This window comes from Mustela putorius, unplaced genomic scaffold (genome assembly GCF_011764305.1).
Source record: "Mustela putorius furo isolate JIRA1106 unplaced genomic scaffold, ASM1176430v1.1 tig00537350_pilon_pilon_pilon, whole genome shotgun sequence".
Classification (NCBI taxonomy): domain Eukaryota; kingdom Metazoa; phylum Chordata; class Mammalia; order Carnivora; family Mustelidae; genus Mustela; species Mustela putorius.
The window spans coordinates 24,758,038-24,774,131 of NW_025422471.1; the positions used below are offsets into that span (position 1 = coordinate 24,758,038).

At 37.0% G+C, this 16,094-nt stretch overlaps 1 protein-coding gene across 4 annotated transcripts in view; it reads right to left on the minus strand.

Moving 5' to 3' along the window:
* AGGF1 (angiogenic factor with G-patch and FHA domains 1) overlaps positions 1–14,539 on the minus strand; it is a 59,329-nt gene extending 44,790 nt beyond the window's left edge. For all 4 annotated transcript variants that reach the window (XR_006605027.1, XM_045074507.1, XM_004766837.3 and 1 more), the window contains exons 1-6: positions 13,952–14,539; positions 11,185–11,287; positions 9,994–10,202; positions 8,246–8,410; positions 5,679–5,867; positions 824–1,154 (exon numbers count right to left, since the gene is read on the minus strand). Coding sequence is in view for 3 of the 4 variants with exons in the window: in XM_045074507.1 (XP_044930442.1) it covers positions 824–1,154; positions 5,679–5,867; positions 8,246–8,410; positions 9,994–10,202; positions 11,185–11,287; positions 13,952–14,161 (1,207 nt within the window). In the remaining variant the exon portion in view is untranslated. The remainder of the gene's footprint in view (positions 1–823; positions 1,155–5,678; positions 5,868–8,245; positions 8,411–9,993; positions 10,203–11,184; positions 11,288–13,951) is intronic.
* Positions 14,540–16,094: the final 1,555 nt, after the last annotated feature.

Below are 16,094 nucleotides of genomic sequence, written 5' to 3' on the forward strand. Positions count from 1 at the left end.
ACACTTTTTTTTAAAAGCTCCTATTTATTTATTTGACAGAGAGAGAGAGAAAATGCATGAAAGTGTGCACTCACAAGCAGGGAGAGCAGCAGAGGGAAAGAGAGAAGCAGGCTCTCTGCTGAGCCGAAAGCCCGATGCAGGGTTCGATTCCAGGACCCTGAGATCATGACCTAAGCCTAAGGAAGCCGCTTAACTGACTGAGCCACTCAGGTGCCCCTGGACCACACTTTTTTTTTTTTTTAAAGATTTTATTTATTTATTTTACAGAGAGAGAGAGATCACAAGTAGGCAGAGAGGCAGGCAGAGAAAGAGAGAGGAGGAAGAAGGCTCCTCACTGAGCAGAGAGCCCAATGCAGGGCCCGATTCCAGGGCCCCAGGATCATGACCTGAGCCAAAGGCAGAGGCTTTAACCCACTGAGCCACCCAGGCGCCCCTGGACCACACTTTTTAAATGTAATTTACTTTTCCCCTCAGTTACAAAAGCAGACTACAAATACCTAAACCACCAAAAAGCTTTAGTATATACTTTAGAATGTAAGTAACTTGGTTTTGTTCCATTGACTAGGCCATTCAATGCAATAAAACTTTAAGGTCCAAGTATTAGTAATTTATTCAAATTCTTCCCTTTAAAAATAATCATAATGGTACTGGTGACCACTTTGTTGGTAGCTCAAATAATTTTCAACAATGTCATTAAAATAATCAGTTTACAACAGTTATTTTTTGCAGACATAAGAATTACAAACATTTTTAACTCTGTTGCTCTTTTACCATTACCAGACTGCGTTATTTACAGATAATTAAACAATAGTTATTTACCCACCTTCATCCTCAGTATCTTCTGCAGTTACATTGTCTTCACTGGTAATGTCTTCATCGTAACTGTCCTCTGTCTGAGAGTCTGTAATTTCACCTTCTTCTGGCTCACTATCAGTCTCCATAATTTTCTCATCTTTGAATGATGTCGAATTATAAATGTTTTCACTAACAGAAGAGTCTGTAGTCTTTCCGCTAACTGGAACAGTAAATTTGGCAGGACTACTTTTGTAATGAATGTCTATTTTGGCCTTCTTTTTCACATTTGCAAAATCTTCTCCCTCACTGCAGCTTACACGTTCAACATTGGATGCTTTCTGATCTTCTGCATTCAAATCCTGGAAAGACAGGGGTAGGGAGGTAGGAACAGGAGAAAATAGGTTAAACATGACCACCTTCTAACACTAAATGTTTCAAAGAATTAGTGAAGATATGTGTACAATATTTTATATGAAATACCAATAGCTATTACCTATAAGCCCCTCTTCCTCTCATGTTCCCTTTCTTACTTAATGACATTACCATCCTCTAATAACCCAAATCAAAAATCTTATAGTTTTTTTTTAAAGATTTTATTTAGAGATTATAAGTGCGCCCCTTATAGTTATCTTTGACATCCCCTTAACTACCACTTGGAATCCATTCCCAAGTGCTATGGAGTGTTTATACTTGATCCCAATTCTCCATATCTATTCACTAACTATCCCAGTCCAGGCCCTTATCACACATTCCTTGGATGATACAACAGCCTAGACCACTTCTAACCAACAAAAATATAATACAAGCCATATACACACACATAAATATATATACTTTACAATTTCCTAGCAACCAGGACGCCTGGGTGGCTCAGTGGGTTAAAGCCTCTGCCTCCGGCTCATGATTGCAGGATCCTGAAATCGAGCCCCGCATCCGGCTCTCTGCTCAGCAGGGAGCCTGCTTCCTCCTCTCTCTCTGCCTGCCTCTCTGCCTACTTGTGATTTCTGTCTGTCTAACAAATAAATAAAATCTTTAAAAAAATAAAATAAAATTTCCTAGTAACCACATTAAAAAGGTAAAAGTCAGTAAAATTCACTTTATTTATCCAATGTTTACAAAGTATTACCATTTATTATAACAAATAACATTTAATCACTATAATACTATTAATGAAATATTTTACATGGATTTTTTGGTACTTCAAGACTTTTAGTCTTCAAAAGTGAGCGTGCTGTACTTCATACTTATAAAACACCATAATTAGGACAAGCCTCATTTCAAGTGCTCAATAGCTGTATGAGGCTAGTGCTGACTACCTTTACTGGGTAGTGCACGCCTAGAAAATATATTTACCCTAAATTTTCTTTTTGAACTTTTAACCAATAATCAAGTCAAAACACATAAAATACAGAACCAGCTTTTTTAAGATTTTATTTATTTTTCTGACAGAGAGAGAGACAGTGAGCAAGGGAACACAAGCAGGGAGTGAGAGAGGGAGAAGCAGTCTCCCCACAGAGCAGGGACCCCAATGCAGGGCTTGATCATGGGACCATGATCCCAGCTGAAGGCAGATGCTTAATGACTGAGGCACCCAAGCGCCCCAGAATCAGCTTTATTTACAAGAGTGATTACAGATGTGGGGCATCTGGTGTGTCAGTCGGTTAAGCGTCTAATTCTTGGTTTGAGCTCAGGTCATGATCTCACGGACTGTGGAACTGAGTCCCAAGTTGGGCTCCGCACCCAGCCTCTCCTCCCTTTGCCTCTCCCCTGAGAGGCACACACACAATGCATGCCCTTTCAAATAAATAAATCTTTAAAAAAAAAAAAAAAAAAAAAAACAGATGTACCTAATGTAGCAGAGCTACAGTTTCACTAAAATTTAGTATTTTAGTATTTAGTATTTCATTGAGGTGATCTGATTATACAAAATAATTTAAAGTATAAATGAATTAGTTATATCTCTTTTATTCTAAAATTGCAAATTAGTGAACATAAGCCTTTTATAACTCATTATACATGAGAGTGGGCAAACCTTATGACCAATGCAATCTATTATTCTAAACTTAAAATAATCAGTTATTTTCCTTTTTCCTTTGGTTTGTAACATACTTTGAATCTTCTTTCTGCCTAAAGTTAACATGATGAATTGCATTCATATGGTCTTCTTTTATTTTATAAAATATGAGAGCATCTTAAACACTTATTTTTAACAGTAGCATAAATTCAGTTTGGAGACCAACTAAACACTCACAGTATGATAAACTATATATACTCCCAGCAAAACAAACTCCTCAGAGGCAAGAAGAAGGACAAGAAACTGAAAAACTATGAGAGTTTTAAAAGCCACTGCAAATATAGCCAAAAACCCTATAAAAAACTTCCCTATTAAAAACTTCCCTACTAAAAAAAAAAAGGCAGTTTTCAATCTTGTATATTTTATTATTACTACTTACAGGAAAACACATGTGGGGTGGGAATGAATGAAAATGTCAGATGTGCTACTTCTCAAAAACCATCTACCAGTCCAGAATGTTAGATAAACATTCATTAAGAGATAAGAAAGGAGCCTATATGTGGCCATTGAAGCATATATGCATATTTCAAGTTATTTATGCCAATCTCTTTTGTTAGTTATGCCAATCTCTTTCCACATACCTCCAGTTGCAAAGAGTGAGGTTCGAGAGTATCTTAATTAAAAAGGAGGGGGGGCGAGGATGAGGATGTCTTAAATGGTCTCCTATGTTTCACAGCTACCTTTTAGACTCTTAGGGGAATTCTCAAAATCCCATCAGGATTGTTTGTAAGTACCTATCCTAACACATATTTTTAAAAAAGGATGGTAAAGATGAGCAGTTATGGGAACAAACCTGGAGTAAAATCTCACAAGACACTTTCAAATTTCATTCTCCCGTTTGTCAGGAAAAGTCATTTAAGGACACTCTATGTTCTTTTCCATTGTTTGAAAGAAGTACCTTCACAACCTATCTTTTCAAAAAGTTCAACTACTAGCAACAGGTTTAAGTCATTAAAACAGAAGTCTTGAAAGCAAACAGAAAAATCATTTTCAGTATTTAGTCACATTCTCCTTTATTCCTAGGTACGTCAGTGAAAATAAGACAAATACAAACAACTCAAACAGAGAAAGTAAATCCAAAAAAAACCCAATTCCATATGTGAACTTTAGTATTATACGTTGAAAACCTTTTTTCTTTGGTTACGAGAAAAACATGAGATGAAATTTCAAGAGCAAAGTATCCAGTAGTTGCCACAATTCACAAAATGCCAATGTAACAAATAAGCCCCCTTTCCTGCACATAAACCACCAACCTTAATCTGTCTGGGAATACACATAAGAGCAGTGGTAATGTTTTTTATGTTTTCCTTCTTTAAATTTAACCCTGCATCACAAGCACTTTTTAAATTCCCCCCAGTCTTTATAAATTACCATTTTAAGGCCTAAAGAATGCTTTCTCTTTTTTTTTTTTTTTAAGATTTTATTTATTTATTTGACAAAGATCACAAGTAGGCAGAGAGAGAGAGAGGAGGAAGCAGGCTCCCTGCTAAGCAGGGAGCCTAATGTGGGGCTCAATCCCAGGACCCTGAGATCATGACCTGAGCCGAAGGCAGAGGCTTTAACCCACTGAGCCACCAAGGCGCCCCAAGAATGTTTTTCAATTAAACATACTATCATTTTCTAAACCAATATCTTGTAGGCTATTTGAACTCTTAATTTTTTTGTTCTTAAAAATATTGCTATATAACTACACAAAGGCATCTTTCTTTGGATTTTTTTTAAAAGATTTTATTTATTTGAGAGAGAGAGAGAAAGCACATGCTTGCATACACACGAACAAGGAACGGTGCAGGAGACAGAGAATCCCTAGGGGCTGGATCTCACAACATGGGACTGGATCTCACAATTCCAAGATCACGACCTAAGCAGACACCAAGAGTCAGACACTCAATCAACTGAGCCAATAGACACCCTTCTTTCTTTGGATTTTTAAAAAATATTACCCGGAATGGTATTTTCCAGTTAAAAAATATTAATATTTTTATGGTTATTGATACAAATGGCCAATCTATTTTCCCAAAAGAACCAAGGGCACCTGGGTGGCTCAGTCAGTTAGGTGACCGACTTTTGGTTTTGGTCATGATCTCAATGTTGTAGGATCAAGACCTGTACCAGGCTCCCCACAATGCAGTGAGTCTGTTTGAGGATTCTCTCTTCTCCCCTCTGCTCCTTCTGCCACTCTCTCACTCTAAAATAAATAAACCCTTAAAAAAACAAATAAATAAATAAATAAAGACTTCAGTTTCCATTTCTAAGAGGCAGAACTTTTATCTCTATCTAGTTACAATCTGTGCTTTTATTGTGAATTGTGCAATGACACCAACTTATTTTTTTAAGACTTTATTATTTGAGAGAGCAAGTGAGGGACAGAGAGCACAGAGGGAGAGGGAGAAGCAGACTCCCCAATGAGCAGAGCGCCTGATGCAGAGCTTGATCCCAGGACCCCAAGATCATGACCTGACTAAGGCAGACCCTTAGCTGATCCACCCCGGCACCCAAACATCAACATATTGGTTAAGGGTCTGACCGCTCTTCTTCCAAACTATGTAATACATGAGTATTTTATCTGCCTTAAATCTACCTCCTCCAAACTTTAAGAAGTTCCTTTTACTTCTAAGTGATTAAGAATTTGTGGAAAAAGTCCATCTTCGCCCTCTGTGAATGCTCCTTGGTTGACAGATTCTGATATGTTATCTTAATGGATATGTTTGAAATACAAAGTTACTGAATGATAATTTTCAGTTTCATCAAAAACCTTGACATAATTACATCATCATTAAGTAACTTTTTAAAATTATGAAGACATTACCTTTTCCTCATTTGTTACAGAAGAATCTGGATCCTTTCTTTTCTTCTTCAATTTTTTTTCCTTATTTGGTTTTGTGCCACATGTCTGATAAGGTTGCAAATCAACTCGAGAATGAAATTGATATCGACCACTTTCCACATCACAGTAGTAATAAATTCCAGTGGAAGGATCGTAATATAGTTGATTTTCCTTTCAAAGTAAAAAAAAAAATAAATAAGTTCTAGTCAGGTATAACAAAATAAAATAAAATAAATAAATAAATAGAAATGCTACATGTATTTAAAAATGGTCAATGTTTCTTTTAAGAACTCTTCTATTTTCTGAAGATAATGAGTAAAGATGACAAAAAGAAAAATGCTTCTAAGTTGCCAAAATACTTTACATTCACTATTTGCTCTAATTTTCCTAGTACGAAAAATGAATACATTAAAATACTAAATTGAATCTAATAAAATTGCCAGTAATTTTACCACTTTCATACTTAGAGAAATAGCAATTTCATATGTTTCAACCTAATACTTTAATGAAAATGATAATAGAAAACCTTTTAGAAGTCATGAAAACTAAGGCATGCATCGGAAAAAGCTAACCATATAAAAAGTAATTCACTCCTTATCCTTATGATTACACAATAATGGTTTGTTTTTAGGTTCTGTCCTAGTAAGTGGTCCAAATTACATGTCCAATTCCACACAAATTCCCTAGTTCTCAGTCCTAAGATCTATTTTTTTTTAAGTGAAATGCTTAAAAGCCACAGAACTTTGAAACTAATAATAAATATGTTATTGAGAATTCAACCCTCCTCTCAGTGTCATAAAACAAGTATTTGCTTGTTCATAACTAAAAGCCCTGAAGAAAAATTCAAAAATAAAATTAAGCTCCTAAATACATTTTATATATAAAGGAACTGATAAACTGTCTTCCTTAATTAATTCTACTGTAAGTAATTAAATAAGTAAAAGAACCATGTAGAAATGAATTTTGGCAAATTATCGATAAAAACTGGAAAGATAAAAAAATTATGTAATCATCTATACTCTTTAACCAAGGCCCATACTCTTTAACCAAGATTTAATTCAACAGTGTATATTTTATATACACTGGGATTGTCTTATGATATACTAAGGTTAAGCAACTAAAATTGCCTGGAATGAATATTTTTTAACTGTTGATATTACTGCAATTTATTGTCTTTAATTCCCTTTTCAGATGTCTTACAAAAATATTTAGAATTCAATCTTTTCCATAACTAAAAAACTAAGTGGAAGTGTTCTAATCTTTATTACCAGTGATAATAAAACTTTTACAACTCAAACTTGTTTTATCTCTTACGTCTTTCAGTCCAAAACACATTTTCAAAAATTTAAGAAAGACTATTTAATTACAATAAAATGGAAACTAGTACAATAAAAAGGGCAAAACAATGAAGTCCCTAATTCACTGAAACATAAAACCAACAGAATGTAACTAACCATTTATAGAAGAGATGTCAGGAGGAAAGATACAGAGAGGAAGGTAGAAGAATGATGAAGACTAACATCATATACTTGCAAGCTCTGTATTTTCCTCAAAACAAGTAAGTAATAGCTGGTCTCTTTGGTAATAAGAATTTAAACATTAGCATGGTCAATTAGCATACTCCTTTGAAAGAAAATCCTCTTTTAATGAGGGTTTTACAAAGTATACCAAGTACAAACCAACAAGCTAATGAAATCCTTTCTCTAACTCAGGTACCTATTATTATCATTATGTTCTCTAGATTAGTTAACAATAGTTCCAGTGACCAGAATGCTGAACATCTGCTTCATTTTGGGGTACCACATTCTATAATTTCTGAGGACCAGACCACATGCCTAGACCACTGAAGCTGAGGTATATAGGTGTGTAAGTTCCATCATCATTGTTATCAAATTCTGAATGAAATACAGTTAAGTACCAGATGTCAACAGCCATAACACTGAATTGTAAATCAAGAACTTTATTTGTGTCTGATTTTATGTGTCTGATTCCACACAAATTCTCTAGTTCTCAGTCCTAACATTGATTTTTTTAGAAGTGAAATGCCTAAATGGCACAGAACTTTTGAACTAATAATAAACAGGCTATTGAGAATTCAAAAAAAGGACTTCTTCTGCAGCTCAAATGGATTCATAAGTACTTGAAATAATTTTTTTTTTTTACAATTTAGCTCACATACCAAGCCTAGAATTAACAATGTCACTTCCTTATAAATTCTATGAAAAAAATGTTAAAGTTCTTAAACACTTTATAACAATGCAGTTAACAGTCTATTTTTATTAATAAATGTAATATTTTTGTGTGTTACTTTACATATAAAAGACTAGCTCTTTCTCAAGTATTAATCTGTAACAATCACAATTAACTTATTTAATTAAAAACACAGAAGTATAGCTTCATAAGCTATTTTATAATTCTTTACTCATGTCAAATACCTTTGAATCAAATATAATTTTTCAATGCAGTTTCCTGCCTTTCTTAATTCAGTTTAGGGTTTAATACTTGATATCAAGCAGCAAGTACAACATTAAACAGTCCAACATACTTACAGAATCATAATAGAAACCAGTGCTGTGATCAAAATACAGTCCAGTGTTCTCATCGTAACTAAATCCAGTCTGAGACACAGCAGCTTCTGCTGCAGCTCTCAAACTTTCAGCTAATGAAGAACCTTCTAAGGATGTATCTTCTGCTGCTAATACAGATGCTGGCTCCTAGGTAAGACATATTCATGTCAAATAAGACAAAAACTTCCTTTTATCACTTTAAAAGCAGAATTAAAAACAATAAATACACTTAAAACAATTTTAAACAAGACTTCAACTTCTGCAATGGAAAGAGATGGCTATCAATTGCAGTTTGGTTCACTTTAAAAAAATAATTACTGGGCACCTGGGTGGCTCAGTGGGTTAAGCCGCTGCCTTCGGCTCAGGTCATGATCTCAGAGTCCTGGGATCGAGTCCCGCATCGGGCTCTCTGCTCGGCAGGGAGCCTGCTTCCCTCTCTCTCTCTCTCTGCCTGCCTCTCCATCTACTTGTGATTTCTCTCTGTCAAATAAATAAATAAAATCTTTAAAAAAATAATAATAATAATAATTACTAGTCTTTAATTCAATTCTAACCTAGTTTTGAAAACATTAAAATTGAGTGTGTGACCACTACTCAAAAACAGATACCTGATACCATAAGATAGCTATCTACAAAATAAAGACCATGAAATATTCTTTAAGAATAACTACAGGTGGGGCGCCTGGGTGGCTCAGTAGGTTAAAGCCTCTGCCTTTGGCTCAGGTCATGGTCTCGGGTCCTGGGATCGTGCCTGCATCAGGCTCTCTGCTCAGCAGGGAGCCTGCTTCCTCCTCTCTCTCTGCCTGCCTCTCTGCCTACTTGTGATCTCCTTCTGTCAAATAAATAAATAAATAATCTTAAAAAAAAAAAAAAGAAAGAAAGAAAAAAGAATAACTACAGGTTCAGGGGCCTCTGGGTGACTCAGTTGGTTAAGCATCTGTCTTTGACTCTGGTCGGGATCGAGCCCATCAGGTTCCCTATTCACTGGGGAGTCTGCTTCTCCCTCTCTGTCTGCCCCTTTGCCCTTCTTTGTGCTCTCTCTCTCTCCCTCTCAAAATAAATAAATAAAATCTTTAGGAAAAAAAAAGAATAATTACAGGTTCAAAGGGAAAAAAAACTTTAAAAAGAGAGATGGAGGAAAAAGCTATAGGTAATGTGAGATATCACACACTAAGAAGTTATACTGGATCTTGGGATCCTGGAATTACTGCGATCCTTGTTCAAATAAATTAAAGAAATAACTTTATATGACACTCAGGCAACAGTGGCAAGGTATCTGACATAAAGTAAGCATTAAAAAAATTTTAAAATGGGGGCACCAGGCTGGATTAGCTGGTGGAATGTGCGACTCTTAATCTTGGGGTGGTGAGTTTGAGCCCCAATTTTGGATGGAGAGATTACTAAAAAAATTAAAATCTTGAAAAAAAAATTACTATGAATATGATACTATGGCTCTTGCCCAAATTTTTTGGTTGAGTGAAAATACAGTGACAAATTCTTTTAGTTTATACATATCATTAATTTTTAGAACACAACAGAGTAGAAAAACAATTTTACTTATTCATAAATTTTTATTTTTTTCCTAAAAACTGTAATATTCACTTTACCATTATATGCAGGATGTTTACAAGCCTTGCACACATTGTGGACTAAAGAAGTCTCTTTTTTTTATATAACAATAAACGACACAGTCTTGGGCAACAAGAGTTTCATGCTAAGCATCTTATTACCTGTGAATTTGAATTTGAGGCAAAATGGTCCTCTTCTGCACATTTAACATGTTCTGTTATATCAGCACCAGCATAAGCATCATTTTCTATTTGTGCCTGATCTTCAGAATTAAAAGTGGAAGCTTCGATATCCTGATCTTGCTGAACTGAGAGTTCAGTCACTTTATTTGGAAGACTGACATCCTTATAGTATGTCTGATAATAATAATCTGTAGCAAAAGTAAATTAGGTGATATCATATTAGAAAAATGTATATAAGGAGAAATTAATTCCAAACTACCAGCACTGAACATAAAACAGCACACAATGCTAACATATCATATTTTCACAACTGTATCCGATTTAACAGAATAAATGGATGGTGCAGATAAACTGGCAGAGTATTTATCTTTGATCCTAACATCATCTTCAGTACCATAGCTATTAATTAAAAGTTAAAAAAACGGTAGATTTGGATTTTCCATAGCAAGGATATAAATGAAAACAGGTAAATAGGTTGTGTTCTTTTAAAAAAAAAAAAGGAACAACTCTTAATTTCTAATCACATACTACCTGAATACTACTGCATTACCAAATGACCAAAAAACCAGAGTGGTTTTTTTCTGTCATATTTCTCTTACGGTGACTTTTAAAAAAATGTATCATACAAATATGTAATGTTAATACTAATGCTGTGTTTAACAATTTAGTTAAATTACATACTGATTAAAATAGGGCAAAACTTAATGGGAAGATCATTTCTTCTGATTCCTATTTCTTAAAACTCAGTTGCTCAGTTATTTTGTCTCACAATGCCACTCATGAGGTCATGGCTGTGAACTCATCACTACCATAAGGGCCTAAGACATTGACACTGAACAAAATGCTAAGTGGAATGCATCAACAAGAAAACACAGGTACCTGGTCCAAGCAAGGCCAGATATGAGTAAATGGTTGAGAGCATGGCAAACATTACTCCAGTAATGTGCCCCCCAAAACACATTAGCATTATTATGTATTTATAGAATGACATTTCTATTTTCCCGCCAGAAGAATATAGAGATTATCTGAAAATACCAAATCGTATGAAAAGTCAACATAACAATTCTCAGATTTATCTAGATGTATGTCTATTTTAAGTTTAAAGAAAACTGCACCTTATCATGATGTGAACGTAACAGCACTAAGATATCTTCACTATAAGCCGAATACCTGAGATTGACCAAGCAGGATGGTTCTCTGTTTGTACTTCTACATCAGACTTCTTATTGTCTTCATTTCTCCCACAATGGAGTATTTTACTGAGCTCTTCTACCTAAAAGAAAACAAGGCCTTTAGGAAAATAGATCATTTAGCAATCTAATAATATACACACCATTCTCCTGAAATTACAATAATTATTTTTCTTGGTTGAAGTTTTAGATAAGTACCAAAGCAGCTCGTTTCCTTTTCAGAAAAATTAAAAATAGTGTAATCTTCTTTCTTTCACCTTTCACATTTGTAGAGGGAAATATTTTTCTTCTTATACTCTCTTGCTAAACCTCAAAAAAGTCCCTCCAAAATGAATTTAGATGAACTAAATTAAAAGGACTTTGTGAAGGCGATCCCTTACTTCTAACAGTAAGAATGCTTTATACAAAAATTTTAATCCGCAGTTCTTCCTAAAGAATTAGTTTAAAAAACCATTAATTCTAATTCATAAAATTATCTAATATCATTCAGTGTCCTCCATCGGGAATTACCTATTCACTTAAATATGTTAATACTCACTTGCATGCTTTAATGCACTTTTTTTTTTTCTTTAAACAAAAGCCAGTAGTCATAGGCCTAAACAACTGCAGTGGAAGGGAAGAGAGGTGACTACCTCAGAAGGGCATCTGTCTTCCCTGTGCCTCACTGAATGCCAGGGCCAGAACAACAGTGTGGAAATACCCACAAGCAGATGAAGAGCAACACCACAAATACCCTTCATTCAGAAAGATCTTGGCGTGAGACAATGTCTACTACAGGCATGAAACTAAATCAAAAACCAAGCTTTTAAATAGTTAATAACACATAAAGCTTAAAAGAAGGAAGGTGGTAAGACTGACTACATACAGATTATCTAGGCACTTCGTTAGTTATCAGATCCTATTAGCACCAGTGCTCAAACTAAAATGAAGCAAGCAAGGCACCTAGAGCACAAAGTTTAAGGAGGCACTCATTCTCAGCTTCTCACAAGAAGAGGGTCTGTATCAGAGAATGAGTACTCCTTACATTTTTTGCCCTGGGTTACTGATTGCCTTGTCCCAGTCCTGGCTCTAGCTACTACCACTATAACTATAAACTTGGTGATTTATTTAGTATCTCCCTACCTGCTAGGCACTAAACAGTACTCTGGATAACCTCTCACTAACTCTTCCAAACTTCTTACAGAATAGTAGTCCTAATCACCATTTTACATGAGAAACCCGAAGAGACAAAGTAATTTGCCCAAAGTTCTTCGGAGTCCAAAACCTGTTTTTCTATCAGCTCTCCGTCAATTCCCAAGCCACCTTTTTACCAGGTGTTTTACAGGTAAAATAATATTCAGTGATCTGAGATAACAGTTAACCAACCTATACCCACCACCAAAGGAGGCTCACTAAGAAGAGGGTAAAGAGGAGTTACTACTATCACCAGTAGGGTCAAGGCTTTTTATGCATTTCAATTTTTATATTAGACCACTATCAAATTCACACTAATAAAAAAATGCTGGCTCTTCAAAGACTAGCACCAATGTTCTCTTTTAGATCTTTAGATTAAAAATTTGGAGGGGCGCCTGGGTGACTCAGTCTGTTAACTGTCTGCCTTTGGCTCAGGACATGATGCCAGGGTCCTGGGATCTAGCCTCACATCGGGCTCCCTGCTCAACGGGAGTCTGCTTCTCCCTCTGCCACTCCCCCTGCTTGTGCTCTCTCACTCTCTGTCAAATAAGTAAATAAAATCTTTAAAAAAAAATAGAATTATAAAAAGGTTTTTAAAAAGGAATTTTAAATATTTTGCTTGCCTTTCCTCATGATAGTTTAGCCAAGGACTCCTAGCACAGTCCTTGTGCATTCATTTTAAGAGTTCAAGAACTAGTTATTGAGTAAAGAAATATTTTCTATAACATCATATTAACATCTATACAACAGACACAATGCACTACATCTCAGCAGTTGTTTTCATAGATCATTTGATAACAAAGCATAATAAAGTTTGCCAGTTTTTCAGTATACAACCTTTATGTGCAGTTTTAGGAAATATTACAATATATTACAAAGGACTACACAACAGTTTACATTAATAATTACAGGGAAATAACTTGTTGGAAGAGTGTAACTACCCAACAAATCAAGCTGGAAAAAAATATTATGCTCCTTTTTAAAATAAAAAAAAAAGTGACACTTAAATACTAATCCTTACTCTGTTTTATGAATATGAAATTAACTGATTAGTGTCTCTAACAAAGACAGAGCCCCCTACTTTCACCAGAAAACTCTAGCAGAAAAATAACCTGGCACAAGCATAATGTTCAACAGTTTGTAAAACTCTAAAACCGTTCATGCTTAATCTGATTTAACCTTCACTTGCGTGGTACTAGCACTCTCATTTTATGGACAACCAAGGTTGAGCATCAGTTCACACACCAAGTGTGTAATAAATGGAATTCTGCTCTAAGTCCAGAGCTTTAATATTCCTAATGCCAAAGGAACGTCTCACGTGAGAATGATAAGGGTAATGAAGTTCACTTCCCACGAGCAGCTCGCACACTTATCTAAACCCGAGGAACCCGAACTCTTAGCCTAGCTTCAAACGTACTTGGAATTATAATCCAAGTGAACCTTTCTTTCTTTCTTTCAGAATCTCTATAAAACAGTCCTCGGCCCCTGCCACGGAGCCCTTCCGAAGCTATCAGAGGCTTCGGAGACCTCCTTTTGGGCTGGATGGGGCGCCGGGCTGGGGGCGGACCGCGCACCTGGGTGCGGAGCTCCTGGTTGTTGCTCTCTGCGCTCTGGTACAGCCGTTCCGTGTGATGAAGCAGCTTCTCGATCTCCCGCACCTGCCGCTTGCAGCTCCGCAGCTCGCGTTCCAACTTCTCCACTTTCCGCCTCAGCTGGGCCAGTTCAGGCTCAGGGGAGGAAGGTGACGACGGCGACAATGAAGGCGACGGAGCCTCGGAGGCCATGGGGTCCAGCACAGGGCGGCCCGTGGGCGCGGAGGGACTGCGCTCACGCTGAGGCGGACGCCTGCGGGGCCAAAAGCCATAAGAGAGCGCGGGCAACGAAAGTTGGCCTCAGACCGGCCGGGCCGGACCGGCCCCTGGCCATCACGCCTTGAGACTCCTTGCCTGTAGCCTAGATAGACTGAGGACAATGAACAAGGGGACAGAGGATGCGCCCGGCTCAATCCTCCAGACTTTCAAACGGGGAAACTTTATTGGCAACTACCTTCCCCACCAACCGAAAGACCTGCAAAAACGTTGGAGAAATGGTCGACCCAGAGAAGCGGAGAGCAGAAACACTCGGAAGCCTCCTGGGCTGAACCGGAAACGAGGGCGCTGGTGGTGGGCGGGGCCAAAACCTAAAGGGAAGTTACGGGTACCGGGAAGGGCCTTAAAACACATGCGCAGTCTCTCTACCTGAACACTAGGTTACGGCGCGCTTGAAGAGTCTATTTGAAAGCAGCTGCCTAATCTTGTGGGTAGTTTTAAGGTCGCTGCCTCTGGTCTTGGGTTTTTGCACTTGCCTGTGTCGGGGAGCAAGAATTCCTGTCTCCTCCAAGGTCCTTCTAGCTGCACGAAGAATCAGATTTACGAGACAGATTAACAGAGAAAAATAAAAGTTAATACGCATAGGTATGAGGAACTACACATAGACATGAAAATTCCAAAGATAGGCACAATGAGGTATATATGTCATTCTGAACTAAAAAGGAAGTAGGAGTCTGGGACTTCAGATGAAAGGAATGCACTTTGTGATAAGATGAGCAGATGTAAAATAAAATTAAAAAAAGATGAGCAGATGTTTGGTAATTAGATGTTTGCCTTATCATACAGATGGCTCAATCTGATAAAATTTATCTGAATAACAGTCATTCTGGGAAAGACCCCGATTTAGATTCTTCTGTGTGGTTGAGGGAGGACAAAAGTTTCTCTTGAGCCCTCAGAGTCTAAAGCAACTTAAGCTTGAGATAATCCACAAGCCAAAGTGTCACATGAGGGGGAAAGTGTCCTATCCTGTACCCCTTCACCTACTAGCAAAAAGTTTTCACACTTTTTGCAGAGTTCACTTTGCAGTTCTTCATTTTATAGCACTCTGTAGATGAGAACGCTGAAACTCCAAAAATAATTTGTCAAGATTTATAGAGATAATGCTAGATCGGGACTAAAACATAGTTTTCTGATGCTCTACTTATTTACCATTTCTGTTGATTTGGTGAGTTTGGGCCCCCAGGAAATAAAAGCAGATTCATTAGTTCTGAGGTGAAGAGGGGATCATCCCCAGTGGGAAAATAAACATCTAGATTCTGTGGAAGTAGAAGCGAAAAATGCTCTGGTTCCGTGATTTTTTTGGTATTTCAGCTGTGTGGAACTGGCATCTGTTCACCAGGCTTTAAACTGATGAGGGCCTCTTGAAACATCTTTCCTTCACCAAGGTCAATTAGAATTATAGCCTGAGATGCTGTGCCTGAGAACTATGGAGGTCAGCGCCTATGCCTTGCCAGTCCCTTCCCAGGATCCAGCACAGTGCCTGTCACAGAGCAAGTATCCTTAAATGTTTGCTGAACACAGCCAAACAAAAGAATCATGTTTGGATTCCCAGTTCAGCATGCTTTCTGTCACTTGCCCACATCTTCAGTCACAGGCAGTGAGTTCTGCAATAGGGATCTCCCTTTTCTCAGTCCTGCACACATTATACGTTGGTCCCTAAGAGCACTTTTACAAGGCACCCAGTGACAAGGCAACAGTAATCTAGTAATGAAAGGATGTTTAGTGAGAAGATATAGCATGTCTTCCCTGATGTAAAATAGACACGTGCTGGGAAAAAAAAAAATTCAGACTTACCTTAGTTTAATTCAAACTTACCTTACCTTAATGCATTTTGACTCTAGCCAAGAAC